At 35.3% G+C, this 25,450-nt stretch overlaps 3 protein-coding genes across 14 annotated transcripts; 1 reads left to right on the plus strand and 2 right to left on the minus strand.

The window, feature by feature from the left end:
- Positions 1-1,918: 1,918 nt before the first annotated feature.
- LOC127864455 (uncharacterized) lies at positions 1,919-4,761 on the minus strand. The gene is made up of 4 exons (XM_052404076.1): positions 4,749-4,761; positions 4,503-4,628; positions 3,907-4,043; positions 1,919-1,924 (listed from the first exon to the last, which is right to left on the minus strand). Exons 1-4 carry the CDS (start codon positions 4,759-4,761, stop codon positions 1,919-1,921), a joined length of 282 nt encoding a protein of 93 aa, XP_052260036.1.
- A 4,538-nt stretch (positions 4,762-9,299) lies between these two features.
- Positions 9,300-18,785, minus strand: LOC127860396 (heat shock 70 kDa protein 12B-like). 7 transcript variants are annotated; one of them, XM_052398457.1, is made up of 9 exons: positions 18,767-18,785; positions 17,991-18,049; positions 16,502-16,727; positions 14,697-14,867; positions 14,044-14,172; positions 13,650-13,874; positions 12,444-12,606; positions 11,422-11,642; positions 9,300-11,153 (listed from the first exon to the last, which is right to left on the minus strand). In XM_052398457.1, the coding sequence occupies exons 3-9, from the start codon at positions 16,634-16,636 to the stop codon at positions 10,290-10,292; spliced, it is 1,908 nt and encodes a 635-aa protein (XP_052254417.1). In that variant the 5' UTR covers positions 16,637-16,727; positions 17,991-18,049; positions 18,767-18,785; the 3' UTR covers positions 9,300-10,289. The 7 variants fall into 7 exon arrangements, with proteins under 7 accessions (XP_052254417.1, XP_052254410.1, XP_052254434.1 ...); XM_052398450.1 differs by lacking the exon at positions 18,767-18,785 and adding an exon at positions 18,294-18,388; XM_052398474.1 differs by lacking the exon at positions 18,767-18,785 and adding an exon at positions 18,294-18,354 and having other exon boundaries at positions 16,502-16,644.
- On the plus strand, positions 18,050-25,437 carry LOC127860437 (uncharacterized). Of its 6 annotated transcripts, XM_052398526.1 has the most exons (9): positions 18,050-18,197; positions 21,403-21,532; positions 22,526-22,595; positions 22,802-22,890; positions 23,000-23,204; positions 23,666-23,758; positions 23,907-23,978; positions 24,180-24,572; positions 24,914-25,437. In XM_052398526.1, the coding sequence occupies exons 2-8, from the start codon at positions 21,441-21,443 to the stop codon at positions 24,555-24,557; spliced, it is 999 nt and encodes a 332-aa protein (XP_052254486.1). In that variant the 5' UTR covers positions 18,050-18,197; positions 21,403-21,440; the 3' UTR covers positions 24,558-24,572; positions 24,914-25,437. The 6 variants fall into 6 exon arrangements, with proteins under 6 accessions (XP_052254486.1, XP_052254482.1, XP_052254512.1 ...); XM_052398522.1 differs by having other exon boundaries at positions 24,180-25,437; XM_052398552.1 differs by lacking the exon at positions 24,180-24,572.
- The last annotated feature ends 13 nt before the right edge of the window (positions 25,438-25,450 follow it).

Consider the following 25,450-nt stretch of genomic DNA (forward strand, 5'->3'; position numbering starts at 1 on the left):
TAGATGTTTAAAAAAAATGGGGGGATGGGGTAGGGGGAGTAGGGGGGAGTGAGAGGGGGTATAATGTGGGGTGTGGTAATTTATAAGATGTTTAAAAAAATTGGGGGGGTGGGGGGTAGGGGGTAGTGAGAGGGGGGTATAATGTGGGTTGTAGATGTTTAAAAAAATTGGGGGGTGGGGGGTAGGGGGGTAGGGGGGAGTGAGAGGGGGGTTTAATGTTAGGTGTGTTATTTTATTAGATGTTTAAAAAAATTTTTTTTGGGGGGGTGGGGGGGTAGGGGGGTGGGGGTGAGAGGGGGTATAATGTGGGGTGTGGTAATTTATTAGATGATGTTAAAAAAATGGGGGAGGGGTGAGGTTGGGGGGGGGGAATAGAGGTTGGGATGATGTTGGTAAACAAGCATGCAAAATATAAAAGCAATATGTCAAGGGACAATGAAAAAAATAACAAATGATCTCACACTGACATAAACAAATATCCTCTATTTATTTAACATGAAATTTAAACTTATTGCATTTGTTTCCCCTGTATATAAGAAAGATATAATAGTGTATTACCTCTCCTGTCCTGTTTATATTTATATGAATCAACAAAATTAAACATTAACACAATATTTAATATACAAAATGTACAAAAAAATCTCATATTCTGATAATAGTTTTACTTTATTTTACTCAAATGATGATGTTTCATCGGACTGATAATTATAGATTTAGGATTACAGACCAGTTGCTTCAGTTATATTGTTCAGAGTTCGCCGTGTTGGCCGCGTATGCGTTCTTAAGTTATCATCCAAAAACCATTTTACTATTTCGGGTCACCGTGACCTTGACCTTTGACCTAGTGACCTCAAAATCAATAGGGGTCATCTGCGAGTCATAATCAATGTACCTATGAAGTTTCATGATCCTAGGCCCAAGCGTTCTTGAGTTATCTTCCGGAAACCACCGGGTGGACGGACCGACCGACCGACAGACCGACAGACCGACCGACATGAGCAAAGCAATATACCCCCTCTTCTTCGAAGGGGGGCATAATAAATTATGAATGTAAACAAAAATAGGAAAGTGGTCGAATGTGCGAGACAGACAATAATAATAAAACAGTAATGTAGAAATGTATGGAATGTATTTTGCGTATTGATATGAGATGGTTGTAAATTTGTATATACATATATCGAAGATCTTATGTAATTTAGGATAAGAATTTAATGTGTTTTTGTCGCGTATAGCACAGTTAAAATCTAATGATATGTGCGCATTAAAATTCTGTTTCGAATATACCTTATAGTTAAATGGATGCACGAATCTATGGTCACTCGGCTTCCCTTTACTCAAAAGTAAAGGCCGGTAGAGTTTAATGAATGCACGAGTCTGCTAGTAATCGGCTACCCGTTACTTAAGGTTATATAAAATATATATAATTGTTCTGTCTTTAAGCGTGTTAAGCTTAACAGAAAAGACCCTGCCTTTTGATTGTATGCATGGTGGAAGAATGCTTTTGCATTATATTTATGTGAGAATGGCTGTCAAATCGGCGTGTGCACATTTTGCATCCGGGATCGTAAATCAAAATAACACCCGAAATTGAGATAAATCAATAGGTAGGCATAAAAGTAAGGATAATGATTGTATACAAAAAGAAAACTGTCTGTCTCACCACAAAGTAAATATACTACATGGCTATTTGATAGTCTATTAAGTCAAAATATAACATTAATAAGAGTGTCATTATAAAATTGTTCAAAGGCGTACACATGTAAACAATTAAGTATACGAATGCTGAATCAGTTTTAAGCAGGTCGCTTAATTATTTGTCAGGCTGTATAGAGTAGATACACGATAGTGTGATTCCTAAATACACAGTACCAACAGGCCAAATAGCAAGTAGCGAAAGTCCTATAGCATGGTCTAAAAGTCAAATCTGTAATCACGAACAGTCAAGACGAGAGCCAATTATATCATGCACTTACAAACAGTCTAACACCAAGCATAACCACAAAGACAGCAAGCACTAACGGTATATATTGCAGTTCGTATACATCAAGTATTTACAGTCTACACAAAAGTATCTATAAACCAAGCCTTTAACAGTAAACCCAGCAGTTTCTTAACAGCAAAAACTACGTGTAGAAAGCAGTATCTATACAACACCCACTTACTTTCTAGACCGCCGTCTCTATCAACAATTCAAAAGTTATGGCCGCAATTACAGTGGTGTGTGTCATAGTTCAAGTGTTATATTGCTTAAATCAAATGATAAAGATCACGAAAACTGCTCCAGCTTCAAACAAAAATTAATCATATCTACTGAGTTATCACACTTTTCAATTTATCCCAGAAAAGAGCGTTCCCCTCGTGATCAGTCGTGTATTCAATGTAATTATTGTCTTGAATCCATCTTAACATTTCCAATGGCATAGCGCTATCGGGAACAGTTTCTAGCATCACAAGAACAAGCGATATGTCCTCCCCTCTAGAATATATGCTATCCATTCGCGCCATGTTGAATTCGTACAAGCACCACTTGCTCTTCAGAAAGGCATTTGACAATATGACGACCGTCTTTCTGCTGCTCTGAATGGCGAGAATTATGTTGTCGGAGATTGCGTTGCCAGGGAGGAAGTCTCTTTGATGAAGACAAAGTGACACATTCTCCGTCTCCAGACGAGGAATCACGTCATCAAGTATGAAACGTGTATTGTCCTCTGCATACGATATGAAAGCATCGAATTGATAGTTTTTTATAGCAGTGTAGTATGCCGTGTTGCGGTGTCCAAAAAACGTGTTCCTAGTCCTGTACATAAAATACCTAAATTTCCAACGGTTTTTGTAAACCAATCCACCGATGACGATGAAAATAAAAAGCGCCAGCACAATTACACATGTTATAATGATAAAAGTATATGAATAACACCTGTATTTTAGATGGCTTATATCGTCGAGGACATCTGTTGTAGACATCTGTTCTGTCTTGTCATTAAAGAACTGATAGTATTGGAAATCTGCCATGTTTTCTCTGAATCGTATCAACCACTGAATAAATGCTTGATTATGACAACCGTAGACCAATGGGTTGTTTCTTAAGTCGATTAAAAAGTGCTCTTTGTTTTCAAGTTGAATTTGTATTTGTCTACTCAGTGTTGGAATAGTGTTAAATGCAATATTTAAATAAAATATAGTTGACAATGTGTTTAAACTGATGTCAAAACTTTCAATGTTGTTGTGTCTAAGATCTAATTGTTCCAAGTGTATAAGGGAATCAAAGGTTGATGCAAACAATGTTGTTATTCCATTTGATGACAGGTCTAAGAATTTGAGAGACTGTAACATACTAAAAATGTTTGAGGATGTTTTATTGGAAAGCTGATCTCCAATGTCGTTTTGAGAAAGCCTCAATGTTGTAAGATTACCGAACATTAAAGAGGAAGGGCCGATCCGGGTTATGTAGCAACGGGACAAATTTAACGTTTGAAGATTTGGAGAAAACAATTCTCCATGAATATTTTCAAAGACGTTTCCCGATACATCCAGATAACGAATGTTATTAGTATATGTTGAAGTATAGTATGTAGAGTCATCATCGAGATTGTAAATAAAATTACATTCATATAAGTTAATCTTAACCAAATTTAAAGGTAGTGTAACATCAAAATGAATTTGAGTATTAAAGTCCTTATCAATATAGTTACAAGAATAAGCATTCCGCGCGAGTTCTTTTAAAAATGTTCGATTACAATATGGGCATGAACTCTCATAGTATTCATAGTCTACAGATGTATTTTCAATAACATACCTTATCGGATTAGTTTTATAGTTCAAATGTTGACTTAGAATCGTTGTAAGATTATTTATGCAACCAAGCTGAAGTAAATAAGGACCAAAGGTGAACTTGTTTTCAGTCACTTTAATAATCTCTAGCGATTGCGGTGTCAAAATTAAAGCATTTGTTTCGATGAATTCTATTCTATTGCCGGAAATATCCAATTCTTTCACGGATGTGTTCCAAAGATAACACAGGTCTGACAGGCTTATTTTAATACCTAATCCAAATGTGTTGTGCAAATAAGAAATGTTCAGATGACTAATCCTTGTAAACTGTAATCCGTATGTAACATTTGCTAAAGACTTGAATCCCAGTTGTCGGTTGTAAGAAAGATCCAATACACGAAGATTTTGAAGATGTTCGAACGCCCCAGCAGTTATTCTGGTAATACCACAGCCTGATATATTGAGGATTTGCAGAGATCTTATTTCCGCAAACGTGGAGTTTTCCACTGCAGTTAGGTCACAATTCCTTTCTATATTTAATCCGGACAGTATTAGTTGTTCCACATTCGGGAATTGGTAAACCATATTTGGAAGCCCGTCTAATGTCAGAAAACGAAGGGAATGTAAATGATGGAAACGCGGACAGGATGTTGCGTTTTTAATGGTTTTACATCCGTGTAATTTTAAAGTTTTTAAACAAGCTGGAAGGAATGATGTATCCCATGTGCTACTGTACACCGGAAACAAATTCTGAGATAAGTCAAGAATTGTTAAATTGGTAAAATTTATAAAAGCATAATTTTCAATCTCTGTGATTTGATTATAATGTAAATCAAGTTCATGCAAATTTTCACAACCTTCAAAATTAACGGATGCCAAGTTTCCAAAATTGTTTCTTCCTGCCTTTAACACATCAATCTTTTTCCGTTCACTTGAAATCGTCGAACATATGCTTGCTAATGATAAATTTGATTTACCTTCACAGTCCATTATAAATCCATCGCTTGTGCTATTCGTACAATAACACATCATATTTGGTCCACATTTAAATGCTGTAACTAATCCATAACTCCAAAAAGAAAAAAACATAATTATCACTTTAACAATATCCTGTAAACGTAGCATTTTTGTTGAAATCGATTTAAGAATGGAATGATATAATCGCGGAGTTGGTGATTCGTAACTGAACTAGTTTAAGCATCTGATTACAAAACATATCGTGCTCATGTATGGGAACGAAATGGGTAGACAGGTCCATTAAACTGATATTTAACGCCCATAAATGCATGGATAAGCACACACTTGTTAAATCGTATCTATGTATAGTCCTTCAGCAAGGGAAAGAGACTTGTTCACATAAACAAAACTGAAATATTTAAACAGTTATACATTATTTAAATAAAACAAAAAAAAGTAAAAAAACAGCCCGCCTTTGGGTTCGAACCCACGACCTATATAAACATGATTTCGTAAACACTCGGGGTGCGTTTCACTAAGCTGCGTACGCAAATAATTTCCGTAAATACTTGCGTATGCAAATCTTCTTCTCAAAAACGCATTTCACTAAACAGCGTAAATTAACGCAGTGCGTAAATTCTGTCGTAAATTACGCCAGATATGTTCTTTGCGAAAATCAGAAAAATTGGCGTAACGCCGATCTGTCAGTCCGATCCGTTACTGAAGCGTTAGCAGTACGCGAGATTCGTCCTCGATTATTCCGAGCACGAAGCCCTTAAGTTATCTAATGCCTCAGTCAAAAATAATCTGGTCGCCGGCCGACGATGTGTCCGATCTCCAGGCATCGGGAAGACTGGACACGTTTTCCGCTTATTGTGCATGCGACCGACCGATGATCGCACGGAAACCGGGCCAATTTGTAGCATCGGGCGGCGTCCGGATTAATTTTAAGTCTCACTTAAAATTTTACCTGACGTTGGGCCCGGGAAGGAATCAAGTTGAGATCGAAACAAGATCGGACGATCAACGCACGGGTATTGCCCGGCGATCGCACGACATCGGATTCATTGAACGTGTATCGGCAAAAGTAAAGGTATTTTACAGAGGCATATACATCGGCCGGCGACCGTCTGATTGCCGGAGGGCCTCCGCACGATGCCCGACGGACGCCGGACGATGCTGGTTATAATACACGTACAATTAATCCGATGTCGGGCGCACGCCGGGCGATAACCGTTCGTTGCTCGTCCGATCTTTTTTCGATCTCAGCTCGATTTCTTCCCGGGCCCGATGTCGGGTAAAACAAACTGTGATATAAAAATTTAATCCGGACGCCGCCCGATGCTACAAAATGACCCGATGTGCGTGCGATCATCGGTCGGCGCCAGCCCGATGAGCGGAAAAAAACGCCGGATTATTTTTGACTGAGGCATTATATAACTTAAGGGGGTCGATTCGTGCTCGGAATATTCGAGGACGAATCTCGCGTACTGCTAACGCTTCAGCAACGGCAGCCATGACAGATCGGCGTTATGCCAATTTTTCTGATTTACGCGAAGTACATATCTGGCGTAAATTTACGACAGAATTTACGCACTACGTTAATTTACGCTGTTTAGTGAAATGCGTTTTTGAGAAGAAGATTTGCGTACGCAAATATTTACGGAAATTATTTGCGTACGCAGCTTAGTGAAACGCACTCTAGGTCTCACACGCTTTTCAATTTAGATGTTAATTAAAACGCCGTCAGGTAATGCACGTTCTTGTTAAATTAGATTTGAAAAGCGTTACACACGGTTTATAAGTTTTGCAATGTTGATGGCTGATTATAAATACAAAATATTCATGTATTTACAGTTTTTAGTAAGTTAATTTGCTCGGTTAAAAAAATCATACATCCTATTATGAAACTGTGACAACTTTTTTTTAAACATTTTCAATTTTGAACACGTCCCTTTAACAATAGTCGAGAAATAAACATATAACTACAGATCTCGAGTAATTGTTGAATTGAAGGCTTTTCTAATTGAAATCGATCGTATTCCCACATTCGCTGTTTTTAATGCAATTAATTGTTCGTATAATATTTTGAAATATACAATTCCGTTAAGTCGTTTCATTATATTTACGCTGACTAGTGTTCGATGTGGGTGTTTTTATGAACATATGTGCCTCATTCAAATTGATAAATTCATTTAATGAATGCGTACATAATAAACCAAACGCCTGTTTAAAGTAATAAACCATAGTTAATAATAATTATAAGAGCAAGTTCAGTAATTTATTTGTATTCAGTTCTTAAGCATGCTCTCATAATGATAATGTTTACAGCGTTTGAGTCCTTGTTAATATTTCAGTGAACAAGATATGTGGCGTGTTGTTATTCACTCAATCGTAAAGATGAAAAATATTTTACAAAGTGACTGGTTACACGTGTACAGAGCATTGGAAGTATTATCGCGCGTTGGACGATTGTAACACACGCCATACACCCATTTACCATCAATACTTAGAAACTTAGAAGTTTAAATGAAGAGGGATGCGCGAAAAAGGTTTCAATTAACCCATTTATGCCTAGCGATTAGAAAAAAGGAATTGGCTAATAGCGTAGACCCAGATGAGACGCCGCATGAAGCGGCGTCTCATCAGGGTTTGCGCTGTTTGCTTAATGTAATTTCTGTAAAAATAAATAAATATAGAAGTAAGTATACTAGACATCCCTTATTTAGGAAATAAATTGATCCAATTTAGAAGGATGGGATAGTCCACTAGGCATAAATGGTTTAAACCCACTGACTAAAGGGACATGAGACCAATAGTATCCTTACACCGAGGTATATGTCAATCAATTCCTGTAGTTTAATTTGTTTTCACGTTTTTATCCGGAACACATGGTTACATAAAGTTGTTTGATTTAACAGCATGATAGGGTATTGACTTTGAATGAAAATTTGTCATCTGTAGCATCTGCAACCATACTCTAAACGACGGACGCATCAAATAGGGATTTCGGGTCAATAACTTTGGATTTTTATGAACAAGCTAAGGAAAACTTGCATTGAGGCCTAGCTTAAGATTGCATTATAAACCAATAAAAACAAGGTCAAGTTCATTGCTATTTAAATGTACAACAAGTTTTGCTTAAAGTTTGGGGGTATTCTGTTAAAATTTTATTAGGAGATAATATTAAATGTAGACCCAGCTTTGGATTGACTAAGAGGCCTATCCGGGCAAGGGCAAGGTAACTGCTACTAAAATAGAACAACTCGTGTGTTTTCAATACACTTTGTTTTCTACTTAATTAAATTTTCGAAGTTCAAATTTTGATCAAGGATTGTGTAATCATTAAATACTTGGAATATTTTGCAGTATTTGTTGTATTACATTACATAGTTAAAATTTATTTCCTTTTTTTTGAATTTACCAATAGGGTATCACAAAAGAATAATATTCTTTGTTATTCTTGGTGCATTTTAACTGTGTTGCACTGTTAGTGCGTCAATTTTTGCAAGTTAATATAACGATTGGTTGCTTTTATATTGATTTGAATTAGGTTCAATTAATCTTACATTTTTACACTAATAAAATCCATTTATCGTAAGGTTAGCCATATCATTTAGGAATGATCATTTCCTTGACAGTAGCAACTTCCAAATTCCATTGGTGATGCATAAAGTGAGCGTCGTTCTGGGAAAACTGGGCTTAATGGGAATTAGGCGATTAATTGGCTAATAACTTACATGTTGTTTTTTAAAAAACACATGAACACAAAATATAACTCAACACCTTTTTTAAACAAAAGATGATTCTATAATTATCACGATCAGTAACATCACCAAAATCACAGTATAAAACATATACTTTTGTAGAATAATATGATTATCGTTATTAGTACATGTTTTAGTGACATTTACATTGCTTAGGGCAAAATAATTATGCAGAACAGATTTAGAAACAGCAGAACAAAACATCAATAATAATGAGTTTTACGGATTTACGCTAGCCATGCATAAAATCAAAGGAAGGAAATGTTCACAATTCGTATTATTGTTCATCAATATGATAACATTATAAAATGATTGTAGATTCTCTATGCTTGTATGGCCACGTGTAATGTGCATGGTGTCATGTAAAGTAAATTATTAACAAATTATTTTGATTCATAGCAAATCATGTATATGAGCCTCGTTCAGGGAAAATCGGGCTTAATTAATGTGCGTTTTGTTGTCGCAGATTAGCCTGTTAAGTCCGCACAGGCTTGTCAAGGACGACTCTTACCGCCTAAACTGTTTTTTTTCGCAAAAAAATTTTTTTCCTTCAAACGAAAAATACCATACAAGCGGCGAGTTCTTTCCTTGATAAGTATGTGCGGTCTTCACGGGCATCTGGGACGACTTTTAATGTACATGTATTAAGCCCTGATTTCCCAGAGAGACGTTCATTCTCTATTTAGAAGAGGACACTTTATACATGGCTGTTGTGAATTTAAGACAAAATATCAAAATGGGAATGCCAATGATACATAAAAATGTATGTACTATTGCATGTGAATTAATTGATTTCAATCACTGTTAAATACTTACACCACATTTAATATAGTAGAGCACATGGCATAACATATGCTAGTATATTACACAATGATTTACACTATAGCATTTGCGATCACAGAAAAGCTTATCACACAACAAATTATAATTCTACAACATTATTTTACTGACCCATACACATATGAGTTATAGCAATAACATAAAATGTGAATTATGCATATAGTAAACATGATTACAAAAAAATTTCGCGAAACAATTACTTCAAACATAGCAGAAGGACAAACCATGCGCTCGAGCTTTAGATACAGGGTTTTCTAAAAACAAACACAAAACGCAAGCATGCATCTTCTTAATTTAGCTTATAAATACAAATGTATTAGTCATATTGGCTTAAGTTTATTAACTTAACTATACACATTAAAAAAACCATCAGCAGCGTCTCACACTCGTAGAACTTAACAAATAAGATTTGTTAAATCTGAAAGTTTTCGCGCGATTATTTAATTATAAAAAATACAACCATTTAGAATGTAGCTTGGTTTAAGTTAAAGAGTGAGGAAAAAAGTAAAGATCCCTTCCTCTGAACGTTTCTAGATTATTTGTGTATGAAGACCTGGTAGGAATAATAAGATAAATTACGAACATAAAACAACATAATATTTGAAATATAAAGCAGCACGAGTATTTCAAGATTGCTTTTTACAATAATACTACGTTTCCCCATGAACACTACAGTAGGCCTATAGCCAAACACTAAAAAAATAATAAAGCGAGAACAGTTTCAAACTTAAACATAAAGAAAAAAAAGAATAGTGTACAACCTATATACAAACATTTATTTAAAATAAGTAAAACAAATCGGAAAACAAAATGGTGCTCTCCGAAATAAGTCTTATTTACATTCAAAGTACATAGCATATGATATAGGATGTGCATGTGCTTATTTTTTCGACACACCTCTGTGCTTTTAAGCATCAATTAAAAAAATCTGTTACAACATTCATTTTGTATAGTTTAAAATTTTAATTTTTTCTTGTATGTTTTCCCGTCACTACTTGTAGCTCTAACCTCTAACTCCGTGCCTCCGAATCGCATGGCTACTGTAACTGCCTTTCTTGCCATTGGTTTAGCCACAGTTTGCGGAAACTCCACGTCGAACTGACCCACGAACTGACAACCTTCGTCAGTAATGTGATTCGGATCCGTTTTGTCGGAGGTAAAGACGTAGATAGTCGCCGACGTTTGGTGCTCACCTTCAGGGAAGTAATCCTTGTCAACGATCCATTCTCCAAGTTTAACAGCCTGGCCGCGAGTAACGTGTTTCCGAAACGAATTGTTTGCCCAAAGCCTTCCGCCGTCTTCAAATCTGTGTTCAACGCTGTGTCTTTCCGCATTAAATTCCATGGTACACGACACGCCATACGTGTACGGCATTATTCGGGAAGTTATGATGTCCTCCTTATGTCCGAAAAGTACTGCACCGAGCAAGACGGCCAACTCCGTGATTTGCGGGCGAACAACCGGGATGTTCTTTTCACCAAGCTCCTGCCTCAATGCCTTTATCACATAGCTTGACATCGCAAAACCTCCAACAGCTATCAGCGCTGTAATAGGCAATCCTTTAACTTCCTTGGACACAAGAATTTTATTTGTACAATTCAAAATTTCTTGTACACCTTCATCAAACATTTCCTGGATAATTTTTATTGGAAATGATAGGCGCGAACTTGCAAATTTTATATCTTTTTCCCTAATATGATCTTGTTTCATTATTTCTGATATGGGTTTGTTTGTTTTCTTTTCCCACAAAGTTTTTAGTGAATCAGGAATTCTGAGTCGAAATCGTGGGCTGGAATCCGAGTCACTGGGGTGTTTGACCTGTGAATTATTACATAGATAAATAGTTTAAACATGTAAAGACATATTATCTATTGTTTAATCTTAATAAAATAAATAACTCTGCATACATATCAATTTAAATAAACATTTAAATACCTTGATACTGGTTTTGTTTTTATTTTTATTTGACTGAAATATGACAGTTCAAATAATATTATCGTTTTTGCAGCACAGTTGTGTAATACCATATTTTATACCATTATTAATACAAATCAACATCAATGAATTGGAATATTTAAATCCATACCTCTCGTTTTTGTGTTTCAAAGTCCATTCTTAGATCGAAGTAATCCATTTCATTCTCCGTCACAAATCTATCCAAGACATCTTGGCCAATCAGGTCTCTAAGCATCGCGAAGAACTTGTCATCGATCCTCATACCGCCCCATGGTCCGCCACCTGACATCTGCACGTGCTCCATTTGCCCTCTTTCGCCAACGCGAACTGTTGTGACATCAACTGTACCTCCTAGATTAAAAATAAAACATGGTTTGTTTTGGTTATTTTTTAAAATTTTAAGGGCTAAACTGTAATGGATTGGGGAAATTAATAATTAATAATGACGTCTTAAGAAACTATAAAATATATTGCTTTGTCACAAACATTACTAATACCCCGAACGTTATTTCAGCTTTCTGTAAAGGCAAATAACTAAAAAGTGCCGAGATCATTTGGAAGTGTCATGCTCATCTACACGTCATGGTGATGACGTATTTGAAGTTTCAATTTAATCGCTTGAGAAATGTGGAAGTAGCACCCTCCACACACCTTGAGCATCAAAATCAGTCGAACATCCTAGAAACCAACCGACACAGTGACTCAAAAATACTCCATATCAAATGAGGTTTATAATAACCCATAATATTTATTGTTAGTTGTTTCCATTGCAGGAAATCTTAAAATATATTATTTAATGGTGATATGATATTTGTATCTAAAAGTATTAACCTTTCGCCTGGTTACAATTCAAGCTATCTATAAAATATTGGAAAATTGACAGCAGGTTATTATTTTTCTTTTAAATTTGTTTTTTCACGTCATGCTTAGGAAATAATTGCACTTTACTGTAGAACATATGTGGCTTTAAATGGCATGTTTTTAACATAAGGGCGACTGATATATCAAGAAAATATGTTTGTACCTCACGCTTAGTTTTGTCAGAGAATCATTTTGAAATGCAGCCGAACACAATTTTCTACTAGCTTATCTGCACATATAACTGAATGCTGCGTTGCATCATGTTTATTCATTATTTCAACAATTTCTAACCTCCCATGTCCACCAACATGAGCACAGAGTCCGGAGCCGCGATGTAACGCAGTTTGCCTCCATCACCGTCAATTTCAAGTTGTTGACGTGTGAGCTGACTGCAGTAGATGGCCGCACATTCCGGTTCTAGAGCAATCGTCAGGTTATCTGCTGGAATTCCTGCCTTCAAAGCGAGCACTTACCATCTTAGTTATATTTTTTTCAAAACAGATAAAATAGCAAATACTTTCCTGCTGTAGAGTCCAAAACTCATTCATGTTTTTGTTTAACATTATTAACGAATAAACGTGTAGGTGTAAGCGTAAACTTTTACGTTTTAAATTTCATGGAAGTAAAACAAACTAGACATCATCTTGATACAACTTCTGATCAAGTTTGGTGAAGATTGGATGAAAACTACTTGAATTAGAGAGCAGACAAAATGCTGAATGTTAAAAATGCACTAAGTGACCCCGTGACCTAGTTTTTGACCCGGCATGACCCATATTCAAACTCGACCTAGACATCATGTGGATACAACTTCTGACCAAGTTTGGAGAAGATTGGATGAAAACTACTGGAGTCAGAAAGCGGACAACATGCTGAATGTGTAAAACGCACTAAGTGACCCCATGACCTAGTTTTTGACCCGGCATGACCCATATTAAAACTTGAACTAGACATCATCTTGATACAACTTCTGACCAAGTTTGGTGAAGATTGGATGAAAACTACTTGAATTAGAGAGCGGACAACATGCTCAATGTTTAAAACGCACCAAGTGACCCCGTGACCTAGTTTTTGAACCGGCATGACCCATATTCGAACTTTACCTAGACATCATCTAGATACAACTTCTGACCAAGTTTGGTGAAGATCGGATGAAAACAACTTGAAATAGAGAGCGGACACTGAATACGGACCGACAGACAGACCGACCGACCGTCAGACAAGCTCACTCCTATATACCCCCTAAACTTCGTGTGTGGGGGTATAAAAAGTTCAGAAATTGTTCCATTATCAGATAGTGAATATAGTTTATTTAACATTCCTCGTACACATTAATGTATTATTTAAGATTGGGAAAATTAAATGCCGACACTCAAATAATATAAACTTAACGCTTCTGTAAACAAACTATAGCACACAGATTTCTTAAACCTATACGATACCGAACACGTGGTTACAATATACACTGTATAATTAATGTACGACAACAGTTCGTACCACTTCCGTAGCCGCTTTTCGCATCAAACCCTTTGCACGGTCAGTCCATATAGCCGGGATTGTGATCACCCATTTGGTATCATCTTCTATGTATGGAACTCCTGCTTCTTTAAGATTCTTTATTGCGTGGTCTTTCATAAACTGCATGGACTTTCCAAAGACCAATGAAGCTGACAGATGCTTTCCATTAGCGGCTTCCACTGTTGTATTAGCATCTAAAGAATTCTGTAACAGTCCAAAATAGTTTTCGATAACAAACTTTTCCCATTCATTCAATTCTCAAAGCCCTTTGTACACAAAAAGTGTTTAAAATATATATCGGATATTAATTCATGTAGCTGGTACTTTGTATGTTACAAAGGAAATTAGGTTATGGCATGAATGAACTACTCACGGCATTTGCATAAAGCATCATCTTGAAACCTCGGAAGAAGTACCAGTTTTCCCAGTCGGCTTCTTCTTCCTTGATTGTGCTGAACCTCTTGTCTGCTCGGAAACCGAACTCGGCCACCGACTTGTCAGGCTGTTTGACAAATATTCATGCGTTGTGATTTAAACAGTAATGCGTAGATTATTTATCTCAGCAGGTTAAAAATAAATAAGGAATGCACATTCATTATCTTAAAGTGTCTGATGTGTAGGCAGCAGACCACCTACCGCTTCTAAACATTTTAGACAAAAAGACACACTCGTGCATGAGTTTGCACCACGTCTGTGATTACGGAAAACATAATTTACATATGCGAGGAAACCACACCTCACAGTGTTTAACTAAATTATCCCCGCAACCCCGTTAATCGGAGGGTTTAAAAATAATTATGCAATGCAATATGTCTTGAAATGATAAAATAGCTTCGATAAGTATGGTTATCGATAGCATTGGTGCAGCTTGTTGTGTTCTTATAAGCCCTGATACGCCATGCAACTTAACGTCCTGAAAATTTAGCCGATTAAAAATAAATAACATATTTCTTTGCACAGGATTCTCTGTACAATAGTTTATGAATGCACATACAAATGTAGAAATAATTTTTAATATGTTTGTACCTTCAACAGCAGCGCAGTAAGTGTTTTGTAGCAACACAGTCCACCCTCTGACCATTTCGTGTTGATGTGGATGTCCAGACGATCTCGCTCAAAGTCCGTCCGAAACTGCCAAGCATACCCACTCGCGTAGGACCCGAAGTCGATCGCTATCACCAGGCGCGGGTCGGGAGACTGGAAATAAACAAGCTTTTATTGGTATTGAATGGAGTAACCATAAAACATGGTTTACTATGAAGTCGGGAAGATTATTACAATGTCTACTATCATACGTAATGAGAATTACTATTGTCTATAAGAATGTATGATACTGACGATTTGCTGGAAATAAATTAACCTTCTTATGGGCAGTGAAAAGTATTAGCTTTTAGTCAGTTTTGGTAAAGGTATGTTGTTTTTTAACTGTGTAAATATATTATTATTATGTCGGTATTGTATTTTTTAGAGAAATTATGTTGTATTCTCTCGTACTTTCGTGATAGCAGCTTATGTTTATATTATTAACAGTTATTATATATATATATATATATATATATATATATATATATATATATATATATATATATATATATATATATATATATATATATATCTGTTTCCACTGTCTGCATGCATACATATTGCAATAACATAACAGCAGTGAAAGTCTGCAGTCCAGAGTCCAGTGTTATTAGCACTTCCTGAGGCTAATCCACAATGGGTACGTTAGTATGGGAATATTTTGTATTGAGAAGTCAGACTTGTATATATTATTAAATGAACAATTTGAAGTATCGGTATAATGCTAGTGTGATCTAGTTGCGTATTATTAATTTTCGAGATTATTTGATGCCATTCATAAGACGCATTTTATTGACGGCCACAAGATAAAGATGTATTTATGTTTATCATGGTACGGTACTTTAATGTATATAAATGTTTTTCCTCCAAATACATGAAGAGATGATCATATAATACAAGTTTACAAGTATTAACAAAAAACATACGAGAAAAATGTATACATAGTACATCATCATACAGTTTTTTAGTGATCAGCACAGTTAACATTGACATTATAAACATAATGAACTTATATACACATATATTTGAACTAGGCAGGAAATTGAATTAATATTGTGAAGGAAAATAAATCTCCAAGTGGTAATTGAAACAGAAAAAACAACAACAGTACGCATGTGGTATAAACATTAAACATGTTATATCATAGTGCACACATAATTATATAAGGGAATAAGTGAATACGCATAACGCATATACACATGTATTTTCAAACCAATGCTGATAAAAACATACGCGAAAACAATCTGGCATTCTATGTACGAAAACGAAATTCTAGAATACCTTCTTTTCACTGATTTAATATGTACTCATAGCGTATTGCGGTTAGATTGATAGCAACATAAGAAACAAACTGGTTAACACGTAACGAAAATACCTTCTAGAAAACGTTATCTTTGCGGCCACAGTGCCCGGTCAAGTTTTTTCGTTGTTAAACGTATCCCTTTATCCCACGATATAACATTTTAAGCATTGTAAAGTTTGACGCGCCTGCGTTGAGGAACGTTTGACACAACAATAGGGCTTCACCAATTTTGAGACACTTTGTTGACTTTTAATACATTCGAAGAGACTGAACCTAAAATTATGTTGTTGTGATATTTACATTACATTTCATCAAATGAACGAGTATTGACATTGAGAGACACATTTACAGGACATAAATTAACTAAACTTGTTTTGTGTAGATACTTAATACTTATCTTTAAGATACAATGCCAAGCCACACGTACATATACACATATACATACTATTTCGAGTAGCTCTATCGCAGGGTTACTCGTGGCAGGCGGAGCGGCCCTGATCCCCGGTTGAACTCTGAAAGGGGACGGTTTGGGGGTCCGAGGGGCCAGCGGTGGACTCGGATTCGGGGAAGAACTTGCCATGGCAGCTGCTGCTCAATCACAACACGTTGTCACACAAAATAATTGTATTTTCTTATTGTTCATATAAATATTTCGAACTCCATTAACAGATCTGTAATATAAAATACAATAACGACATTTTGGCTTTGTATAGTAAAATACATATTAAAGGTTGATTTAATTCCGAATGCGTCTTTATAACTATTTAAATTCGCACTTTGAATTCGCTCATGATCTTGTTTCTTCATCAATACATTCTGGTTTTTCAATATCAGTATCAAATACGATATATACTTGCTAACACGTACGTGTATTGAAAGATCTGTAAGCAATTTAAAGAGAACAGGAACTATTACGTTAAAGGCGTATTTATTATTATAACATTCATCGAGTAGAATTTTCAAACATAATATTCAAATAAATTATCACGCGCAAAATAATTTCATCCTTCTGTAGCAAAACACGTATAAACAAAATATATGACTACTGTCGTTTGTTTCATGATATGACAGAAAATCTACGTAGCATGTGTATCCGTAGTATCGGCGCTCTTAATGAAAACATCTAAATATTTTAAGTGAACGATTTAAAAACACACATGTTTAATATGTCAAACTTTAGTTGAATGCGTATTTTTGGACATAACAACAAAACCTTCATTAAAATCGGTAATGTTTAGCAAAAATATTGGCGAGACTAAGCTCCATGTAGTAATCAGTATCATGTACACCGTTTCTCATAATATCGGCCCTTCTGATTGGTTGCTAAGATTTGTTACTATGCGCATATTCTTTTTCAATACATAGGAAAAACAAAGTTCGTGTTCATGTTTTTCTTACATTTATTTTTTTTAACAAATAAGCGGCTTATGCAACATTTGATAAACATACTAATGAACCAAAACAAACTAACACTCTTATGTGTAATCATAATATCGGCCTGAACTAAACATGGCCTACTTTCAAATGAAAACCGGAAATCATTACAAAGATCGTCGTAATAGTCATTAATAAACAGCAAATAACTTAAAACTTCTAAATGGAAACACATTTACTGTCCAACACTTCTTTAGGGGTTTTCATTAAAGGCACTATACAATGAGGATGGCCGATACTATGAGAATAAGGGATATAACAAAATACCACGAACACAAGTATTGCTTCCTAAAATTAAATTAAGTTGATATAATTTATATATTGAAGAGCTGTGCCTGATATAAAGTTGTTACGAAAGATTAATGTTAAATATGCAAATAATACCTTATATTAAAGCTTTTTACGCACATACGCTGTAGTCAATAGTCCATGTAAATCAAAACCTGGGTTTTCCATTCTATTTTTGGAAAAGAAAACCAGTTGAATAAAAATCTACTTACTCGGTATATTCGTATAAATTGAGGATCTTATTCACTTGATGAACTGACATGGATTAGCACTGTAAAATAACAAGTTTAATTTAACAAACAATTTATAAACATGTAAGAACCAAATTTAATTTCAACTATGTGTAACATCACTAATATTTAATGTAAGATTCGAATTGGATTTGGGACATCACGTCCAGTTAACACAGGCAAACGAAGGTAAATCTATAACGATTTTGTTCATATTAACGATTTTAATAATAACGAGTTGTTAACTATACTTCATACATGTTAAACGTAAGAAAAACAACTTACATGATCTTTTACAACTGTTCATGTGAGTGACGCGTTTGGAAATGAAGCATGGAATTCCAAACTTTATTTTTAGAAATTGAAAGTGGCTTACCTAAACTATGGTTCTCCGTTTTCGAAAAATGACGGCAAACGTACGTAAGAGTGAGATTTATTCAAATTATTGGTAGAACAAGTCAAACGCTAATTTGCACAAGTAAATTGTAATGTTTTTCCCGACTCGCTTGTTACGTTCTGCTTGGTTTGAGGTTTCAATATATATACATAATTGGGACGCCGGTTTGGGTTAACACTCGCATGCTCGTAAACACAGAGAATGGTGTACTGAACTGACCTCAAATACAGTCGCGTTCGGTAATCTTGCGTTAATGGAGTATGTTTATCTTATTGTAATATCGAATTGTTAAATATTTTACGGATCATTTACAAGAAATAATCTAGAACGAAAGTGCTGCTTTATTATGATATTTTCTTACTTGTTATGCTGCCGGATAGCGATCCAAGTATGTCCATATGAATCATGGCGAATGTTATTTTTAATGGAATAGAGTTTGTTGGGATGGGCATGCTTTAATTTTGAAATGTTAAATGTGTTGACACAACTTTGTGCTGTATAAAAATGTCTTACCATACTTTTCTAAAAATGGGGTGCTGATCGAAATTAAGTTTTTATCTCCAATTTGTTTGACCGATTGGCAAATTCGTGCGTATGGGATTTGAAATTTATTTGATATTAAGTTTTGTAAGCGATGCCCTTAACCATAACAATTTTATAATTTACCAGGCCCAACCTCCCCGAAAAAGACGTACATGTGTGTTAAAATGTAAATGGCAAAGGTCATTATAAGCTTTATAAATTTGAGAATGTGTAATTGTGTGTAAACTTCAGTTGTGTCTGTGTTCAGCTGTATACAGTACTTTGCACATTTTTCTGTATACTTTGCAATATAATAATTAGTTTTTTGAGCTAAATAAATATCTTGAATTTCCGTTATATAATCATTCAGGCCTTTTCTGTTTATTTTGGGGAAAAGTACCTAGCAAAATTGGGAATTTTTGAGTCGCGAAATCTTCCAAATTGGGAAGAATTTTCGTCGTCAAAAGCATTATTTGGGAAATTATTTTACTGATTTGTTTATATTAAATCTAATGTTTTCATACAAATGAATTGCCCAAAAATGCTAATAAAGTATTACACTGTTTTTTACAATGCAACAGTCATTGTCCACTGCTAACGTAAGTATGTGTATGATAAAAAAAACACACACTTTGTTATGCTTGAAGTTCACATAAAATACATAGCTCGATATGTTATTAAGGTTTTTTCATGATATTCACAGTCAAATGACCTGCATTTAACATATTTCTATTCAAAATTTAAGTTGCCAAATGTCTGAAGGCAACCATTTTTTGAAACACAAAAGTAAAGCTGAACATCATAGATATACAGTATTAAAATGTTAAGAAGCTACAAAGGGTAGTGGCTCTGAATCTGGAAGTGGCAAATGTTCATCACTTGCTTGCTCAGAAACCCCTTCTGGGGAACACAAACTGGCATTCTGACTTTGACTACTGGGAATGTTAATGGGCGAGTCAGATTCTGGGTTAGTTGCAATAATCTAACTCCCAGCTATTGACCCTCCGCGAAAAGCTGTACGTATGTACCCATAAATGCTCAGAGAATTCAAGAAGAACTAGATTCTGGGTTAACCGTAGACGGACTGGAGGTAGTATTTCCCCACAAAACATTCAGTGTTTGTGTGCCTTTCGAGTCAATTTATCGTATTGTACTTCGATAGTACTTCGAATGATGCGACATTTTTTACACTGGGTCCGATTTCCGTAAATTGTTACCCAAATTTATTCTTACGAACCAAAGTAACGTTGAAATTGAAACTAGTGCACAGTTATTTACCTCAGACCATCGATATCAATTCTCAACCAATTTACAATAATTAATGCGTATGGTTGTTACTGACTGAGTCGTGGGTTCTGTTTGATTCGTGGGTATAGAAATCGCGTGAAATCTCGCGATAGAACGTTCGCACATGATGCAGTTCGTTACGGAAAAATGTTTTGACACGGTCACCATTTATTTCCCATCAAAAATGCGTCAAAACAAGTAAATAGTGTAATTCATCATAACTTCATAGGTCCTTATAAAATATTTCCTCATTTATGTATTAGTCATATAGTGTTTCAAACTAACACAACATCGTTTATTGAGTATTTACCATGCTACATCGTCAGTTGACATTTTTCACAAGAAATTAATCTGTCCTGCAAGGTCAGTTTAAAGGCTATTTATAGAATGCAAATCTTGAAATTCTGGCAGCCAATCAGAACCCACGAATCAACCGGAAGCTTATTTTCATGATGGTAGTTTGACACTATCAACACAGTCGATTATTTTGATGTTTAAAGACGATAAACATTTGGAAAAAAGCAACAAATCTTAAAGAAGAAAGGTTAATAATTATTTTCATTATGATTCATGGCCATATATTTATAAAATATTTGTGATGTAACAACTTTATGAAAATTACCCACGGCTCAACCAGACTATAGCATACACATGGTTATCACTTGTTGTATACATACCTGATAATTCTGAATAATCCAGCACTTCAATATTTAAAAGCTAATTCTGACCGAAAATGGCCGTAAATGTGTCGTAAGAAATGCATAGACACAAGCGGTCGCCATTTTTTCTGAAGTGTCAAGATCGCAAAATTGCATTATGGAACACACGATACGATGAGGTTCTACGCGGAATTCCCATTGACACGCTAAAACACGGCGCCCGATTATTTAAAACACGGTACCTACCGGGAAACGCATTTTTTCGGCTTCGATTATTTCGGTCGGAAATAGGGAATTTTTTTTATAATTGGGAAAAAACATCCATAGTTGGCATTGGGAATGGGTCCGACTATCGGACTCGTGAGATAGGCAGAAAAAGGCCTTGTCAATTGATGCACTTTAACGTAATTATACTACTCTGCGGCAACTCAAACAATGTGTGTTAAAAATTAAGAATAACGTTACGAAACATTAAACCCACCTAAACCTGCAAATAAACGGTTGGTGCAATTGTTGTATTTCCATTCAGGTGTAGTTTATCACAAGTAAAGAGCTGCATTGAATCATATGGCGACCACTAGAGACAAAGTTCCATCATCTGAACATGAACATACCGGCGAAAATTATCAAGATACTCCTGCAGGCATGGACATCGATCGGTAAATTTACGGGGTTTAAGTGATAGGATTAACATGCTTTTCATGTTCTTCTTCAACTGCTCCCATGAACGGCCCCTCTAGAGCATCGACTCACTATGACTGTACAAGGAGTCCTGGGTCCGACCAGGGTATATCTAAAGAGCGCTCTTAAAGTGCAGAGTTTTAAAACCTTATAACCTTATAAGACATGCGATAACTATGATAAACTAATATCATCAATTAATCATATGTTACCAAACAGCCAGTAATATAAATAATGAAGCGCAGGTTAGTTTTTGGTTTATTAATTTACTAATTTAACATAATTAATATCAGAATAACGACGATGTAGCGATAGCCGTGTCCGCATATGCTGCTCTCCGGTGGTGATTTTTTTATGGACAGTTTTCGACCCTGTTGTTACAATCACTCAGCGAATAATGAGCTTCTTACAGAGATTTTTACAAGCACTTTTGGTGAATATTTCAGCCTCGTTTAAAGAAAACTGGGCTTCATGCATGTGCGTTGTTTTCCCAGATTACTCTGTGCAGTCCGCACAGGCTTATCAACAATTTCCGCCTAAACAAGATTGTTTTTTATAACGTTTTTATATACCTTTTCAGGAAAGAGATTGCAAAAAAAGTGAAATGTATGTATGTTATTTAATGCAGAGAAAGGAGAGTACAATACAATACAATTATTGCACATGCATTAATTGGTTTTATTTCAATATAATAATTGACAAACCAACATAGCGTACATGTCTGTAGATTTGCGGACACTTGTACTATTTGAATATTGTTCGTATCTAAATTTTCGGACACGAAATACAATAATTATTTTTTCGTCAACTTAGAGTAATTTGTTTAGAAGAGACCTCATGTAAACGAAAAATTTAATATAAGCGGAAAATGTCGTCCCTGATTATCATGTTCGGACTTCACAAGCTAATCCGGGATGACACTTTACGCATGCATGTTGCCAGGTTTTCTTAGAGCGAGGCTCATGTTTCAGAGAGATAGATAGGACAGACTCTGTTTCACAGCCGAAAGATGAGCAGTGTCCGGATTGCTTGAAATTAACGGTAATATTAGAAGAAAATGAACTTAATTTTTAAGTGACATGTTATATTACTGATCAGAAGAGTAAATTATTTGCGAGGATTAGATCAACGCTATTTAATTGTCCCATTTATTAGAAATTCAATTTGTGTGCCGGATTTGTTAAAACAAGAGGTTTAGGTGGAAGAACGATTTTTCAGTGAACTTTTTCATATTTTGTTTTCTCCAGGACGAACGGGATCAAGCAGAACTGAGTTTGAAGTTCTGGAAGCAAGAAGCTCGAAATTGGAAAGAAGACGCTAAATATTGGAAACAAAAGTAAGACAATTTTGGTAATGAATTTCTAGTGTATTTTTTACAATTTCGAAATATGTATCATTTTTAAGATTATTATGTCTCTTTTCTTCACGAAATTTACAAATTATAGGTACGACACTTGGCATGAGCAAATTGCTGAAACAATGGCGAAGAGTTCCGTTATGGAGAAAACGAGTGACATGACATCTAATACTAAAGTCGCGGACATGTTTGATGTGACTGTGAAAGAGATGTGGGTTAATCTATGTGAAGATTTACAAGACAACAACAAGTCAGAAATTCATCGAATTACCAACCTTTCGGAACTAATGCAGGTACTTTTTTCGATTTATGTGTACTTCGTTTACGGCATACAATGATTATTCTACCACCACAACAACAACACTACAACATCCAAAACAACAGCATTAACAACAACAAATGCAACTGCTTCTTTTACTTCAACAACAACAACAACTACTACAACTACTTCTACTACTACTACTACTACTACTACTACTACTACTACTACTTCAACTACTACTACTACTACTACTACTACTACTACTACTACTACTATTACCACCACTACTACTACTACTTCTACTACTACTACTACTACTACTACTACTACTACTACTACTACTACTACTACTTCAACTACTACTTCTACTACTACTACTTCTACTATTAACACCAACACCATCATCACCACCAGTTCTACTACTTATATTATTTCTGTACAACTATTTAATACAATGATTACTAATGTTGATGTTTACTTTTTCTTATTCAGGCAATATACAAAGAATGTACTAAAAAGGTTGATGCTGATACAAAAAAGTTAAGGGAATGTTCCTTCAGTATAAACGATATGGTCCCTGACGAGGTAACCTATTTTCGGTTATTTTGCATTTAGGTAACAAGTTCAAACGATCAATATTTATTTCACGAAACAAATTTCCAACAATATTTCATAACTTTTTATTAAAGTGATCTGATATACTGTATAATATGTTAAATGTGGGTTTCTGTAGATTGCGTTGGCAGTGAGAATGGTACGGAAGCAAATGTGTCAGAATGAAAGTCAAACGACACAGGTTATCGAGGTAATAGTTTGTGTTTGTACGTTTGTTGGTTAAGATAACTCGATATTTTCATTTGCATGTATACATGTTACGTGTTCTTGTTTTAAACTGTAACCATTTTCTTATTATTCTTACTTTTTTTAAACGCACCGCATAATAAATCCGCAACTCAACTTCATTAACTTTGTTGTTTAACAAAGTTGAACACTTCTGCATTTGCAGGAGATCGGAAAAATAATTTTTGACTCGACGATCGTACGAAGAATATCAACATCAAAACTAAAAATTAGTCTTAACGCGTTTATTGAAAAAGTTATCAGCATCAGCTGGTTAATGGTGTCGTCGGATCCACCTCTTCATCTCAACTTTGATGTAAAAGATGAAAAATATGAGGGTGCTATCAAGGAGAGATTTGTCCAGTATTCTACAGAAGAACCTATCAATCCAGAACCTGAAAAGGAGGGAACTGTGCTGGTTGTGGCTTGGCCGTGTTTGGAATTAAAGGAATTTCAAGGCAAACGGTCGAATTCTGGGTATCTCAAAAAGGGAGAAGTGATTGTTCGACCGTCCAGCACACACGTTCAAACAAACATACACTGATTTGTGTTTATTTTGGTGGGAAACTTAATAAACATTCATTGAAAAAATAAGATAAAAATGTGACTTATCAATTTATAACAAGATATAGGCACTTTTTTATCATTTCGAAATACATTTTAACAACTTGATCAAGTATCAGATAGGTCCTGTATCTACGTATGGGGTACTGTCACGAAAAATACTTTAAATTGTGTATTTCTTAGTGATTCATTTCAGCAAACTGATGAAATGATGGTCGACAGTAGTATCCTTTGATTGTAAGACCCTACCTTTTCCCATCAAAACAGCCATTCGCACTAGATTAACTTTATACAGTTTTTTTTATAAAACGTAACGATTTAATTTCATTTTTACAGGAAAGATATTACCAAGTACGAGGTGCGTGGTGATCTCATGCCGCGGTTGTGACACATAATCGAACCACTTGAGCCGATTTTTACTTTTTATCCCGAAGCCAAAGCTGTTGGTCGACATGCACAGACCATATACAGCTGCAGCTATTTTGTCGAACTTGTTGCACAACGCAAAGCCATGACATGGTACTTTATGCCTGAAACTACAAGACGACCACTCAGGGAAACATACTTTTTTAATAACAATAGCACTGACAGATGGTATGAATATCATCTCAGATTTAATTAAAATCATGATGTAATGTCGACCAAGCTTACTAGTCAAACACTGTGTATACTTGATTTAGTTTCATCATATCGTGCCGCAAAATTGCATTGCTTTGGTTTGGATCAGTCCATATTGTAGTTAAATGGTTATTAAACTGAAATTTATTATCTGTCATTGCTATTTAATCTGAATTATGATACAATGAAGTTAATTTGTATATACAGATCAAAGTTCACGGAATAAAAACACTCGATCTTGATACTTGAAATGTT

The sequence above is a fragment of the Dreissena polymorpha genome, chromosome 1 (assembly GCF_020536995.1).
Source record: "Dreissena polymorpha isolate Duluth1 chromosome 1, UMN_Dpol_1.0, whole genome shotgun sequence".
Taxonomy (NCBI): domain Eukaryota; kingdom Metazoa; phylum Mollusca; class Bivalvia; order Myida; family Dreissenidae; genus Dreissena; species Dreissena polymorpha.

What these genes read in the sequence shown, in the direction of transcription:
- LOC127864455 (XM_052404076.1), bottom strand. An exon ending in GAATTTGTTTCCGGTGTACA is followed by an intron (nt 4,044 to 4,502) that starts GTAGCACATGGG and finishes CATTTGGATTAG; the next exon opens with GTATTAAAATAAGCCTGTCA.
- LOC127860396 (XM_052398457.1), bottom strand. Translation starts at nt 16,636, where the DNA reads ATGGCAAGTTCTTCCCCGAATCCGAGTCCACCGCTGGCCCCTCGGACC. An exon ending in CGATAGAGCTACTCGAAATA is followed by an intron (nt 14,868 to 16,501) that starts GTATGTATATGT and finishes GTTTATTTCCAG; the next exon opens with TCTCCCGACCCGCGCCTGGT. An exon ending in TGATGCTTTATGCAAATGCC is followed by an intron (nt 13,875 to 14,043) that starts GTGAGTAGTTCA and finishes GGACTGTTACAG; the next exon opens with AATTCTTTAGATGCTAATAC.
- LOC127860437 (XM_052398522.1), top strand. Translation starts at nt 21,441, where the DNA reads ATGGCGACCACTAGAGACAAAGTTCCATCATCTGAACATGAACATACC. An exon ending in GCTAAATATTGGAAACAAAA is followed by an intron (nt 22,891 to 22,999) that starts GTAAGACAATTT and finishes TACAAATTATAG; the next exon opens with GTACGACACTTGGCATGAGC. An exon ending in AAACGACACAGGTTATCGAG is followed by an intron (nt 23,979 to 24,179) that starts GTAATAGTTTGT and finishes CTGCATTTGCAG; the next exon opens with GAGATCGGAAAAATAATTTT.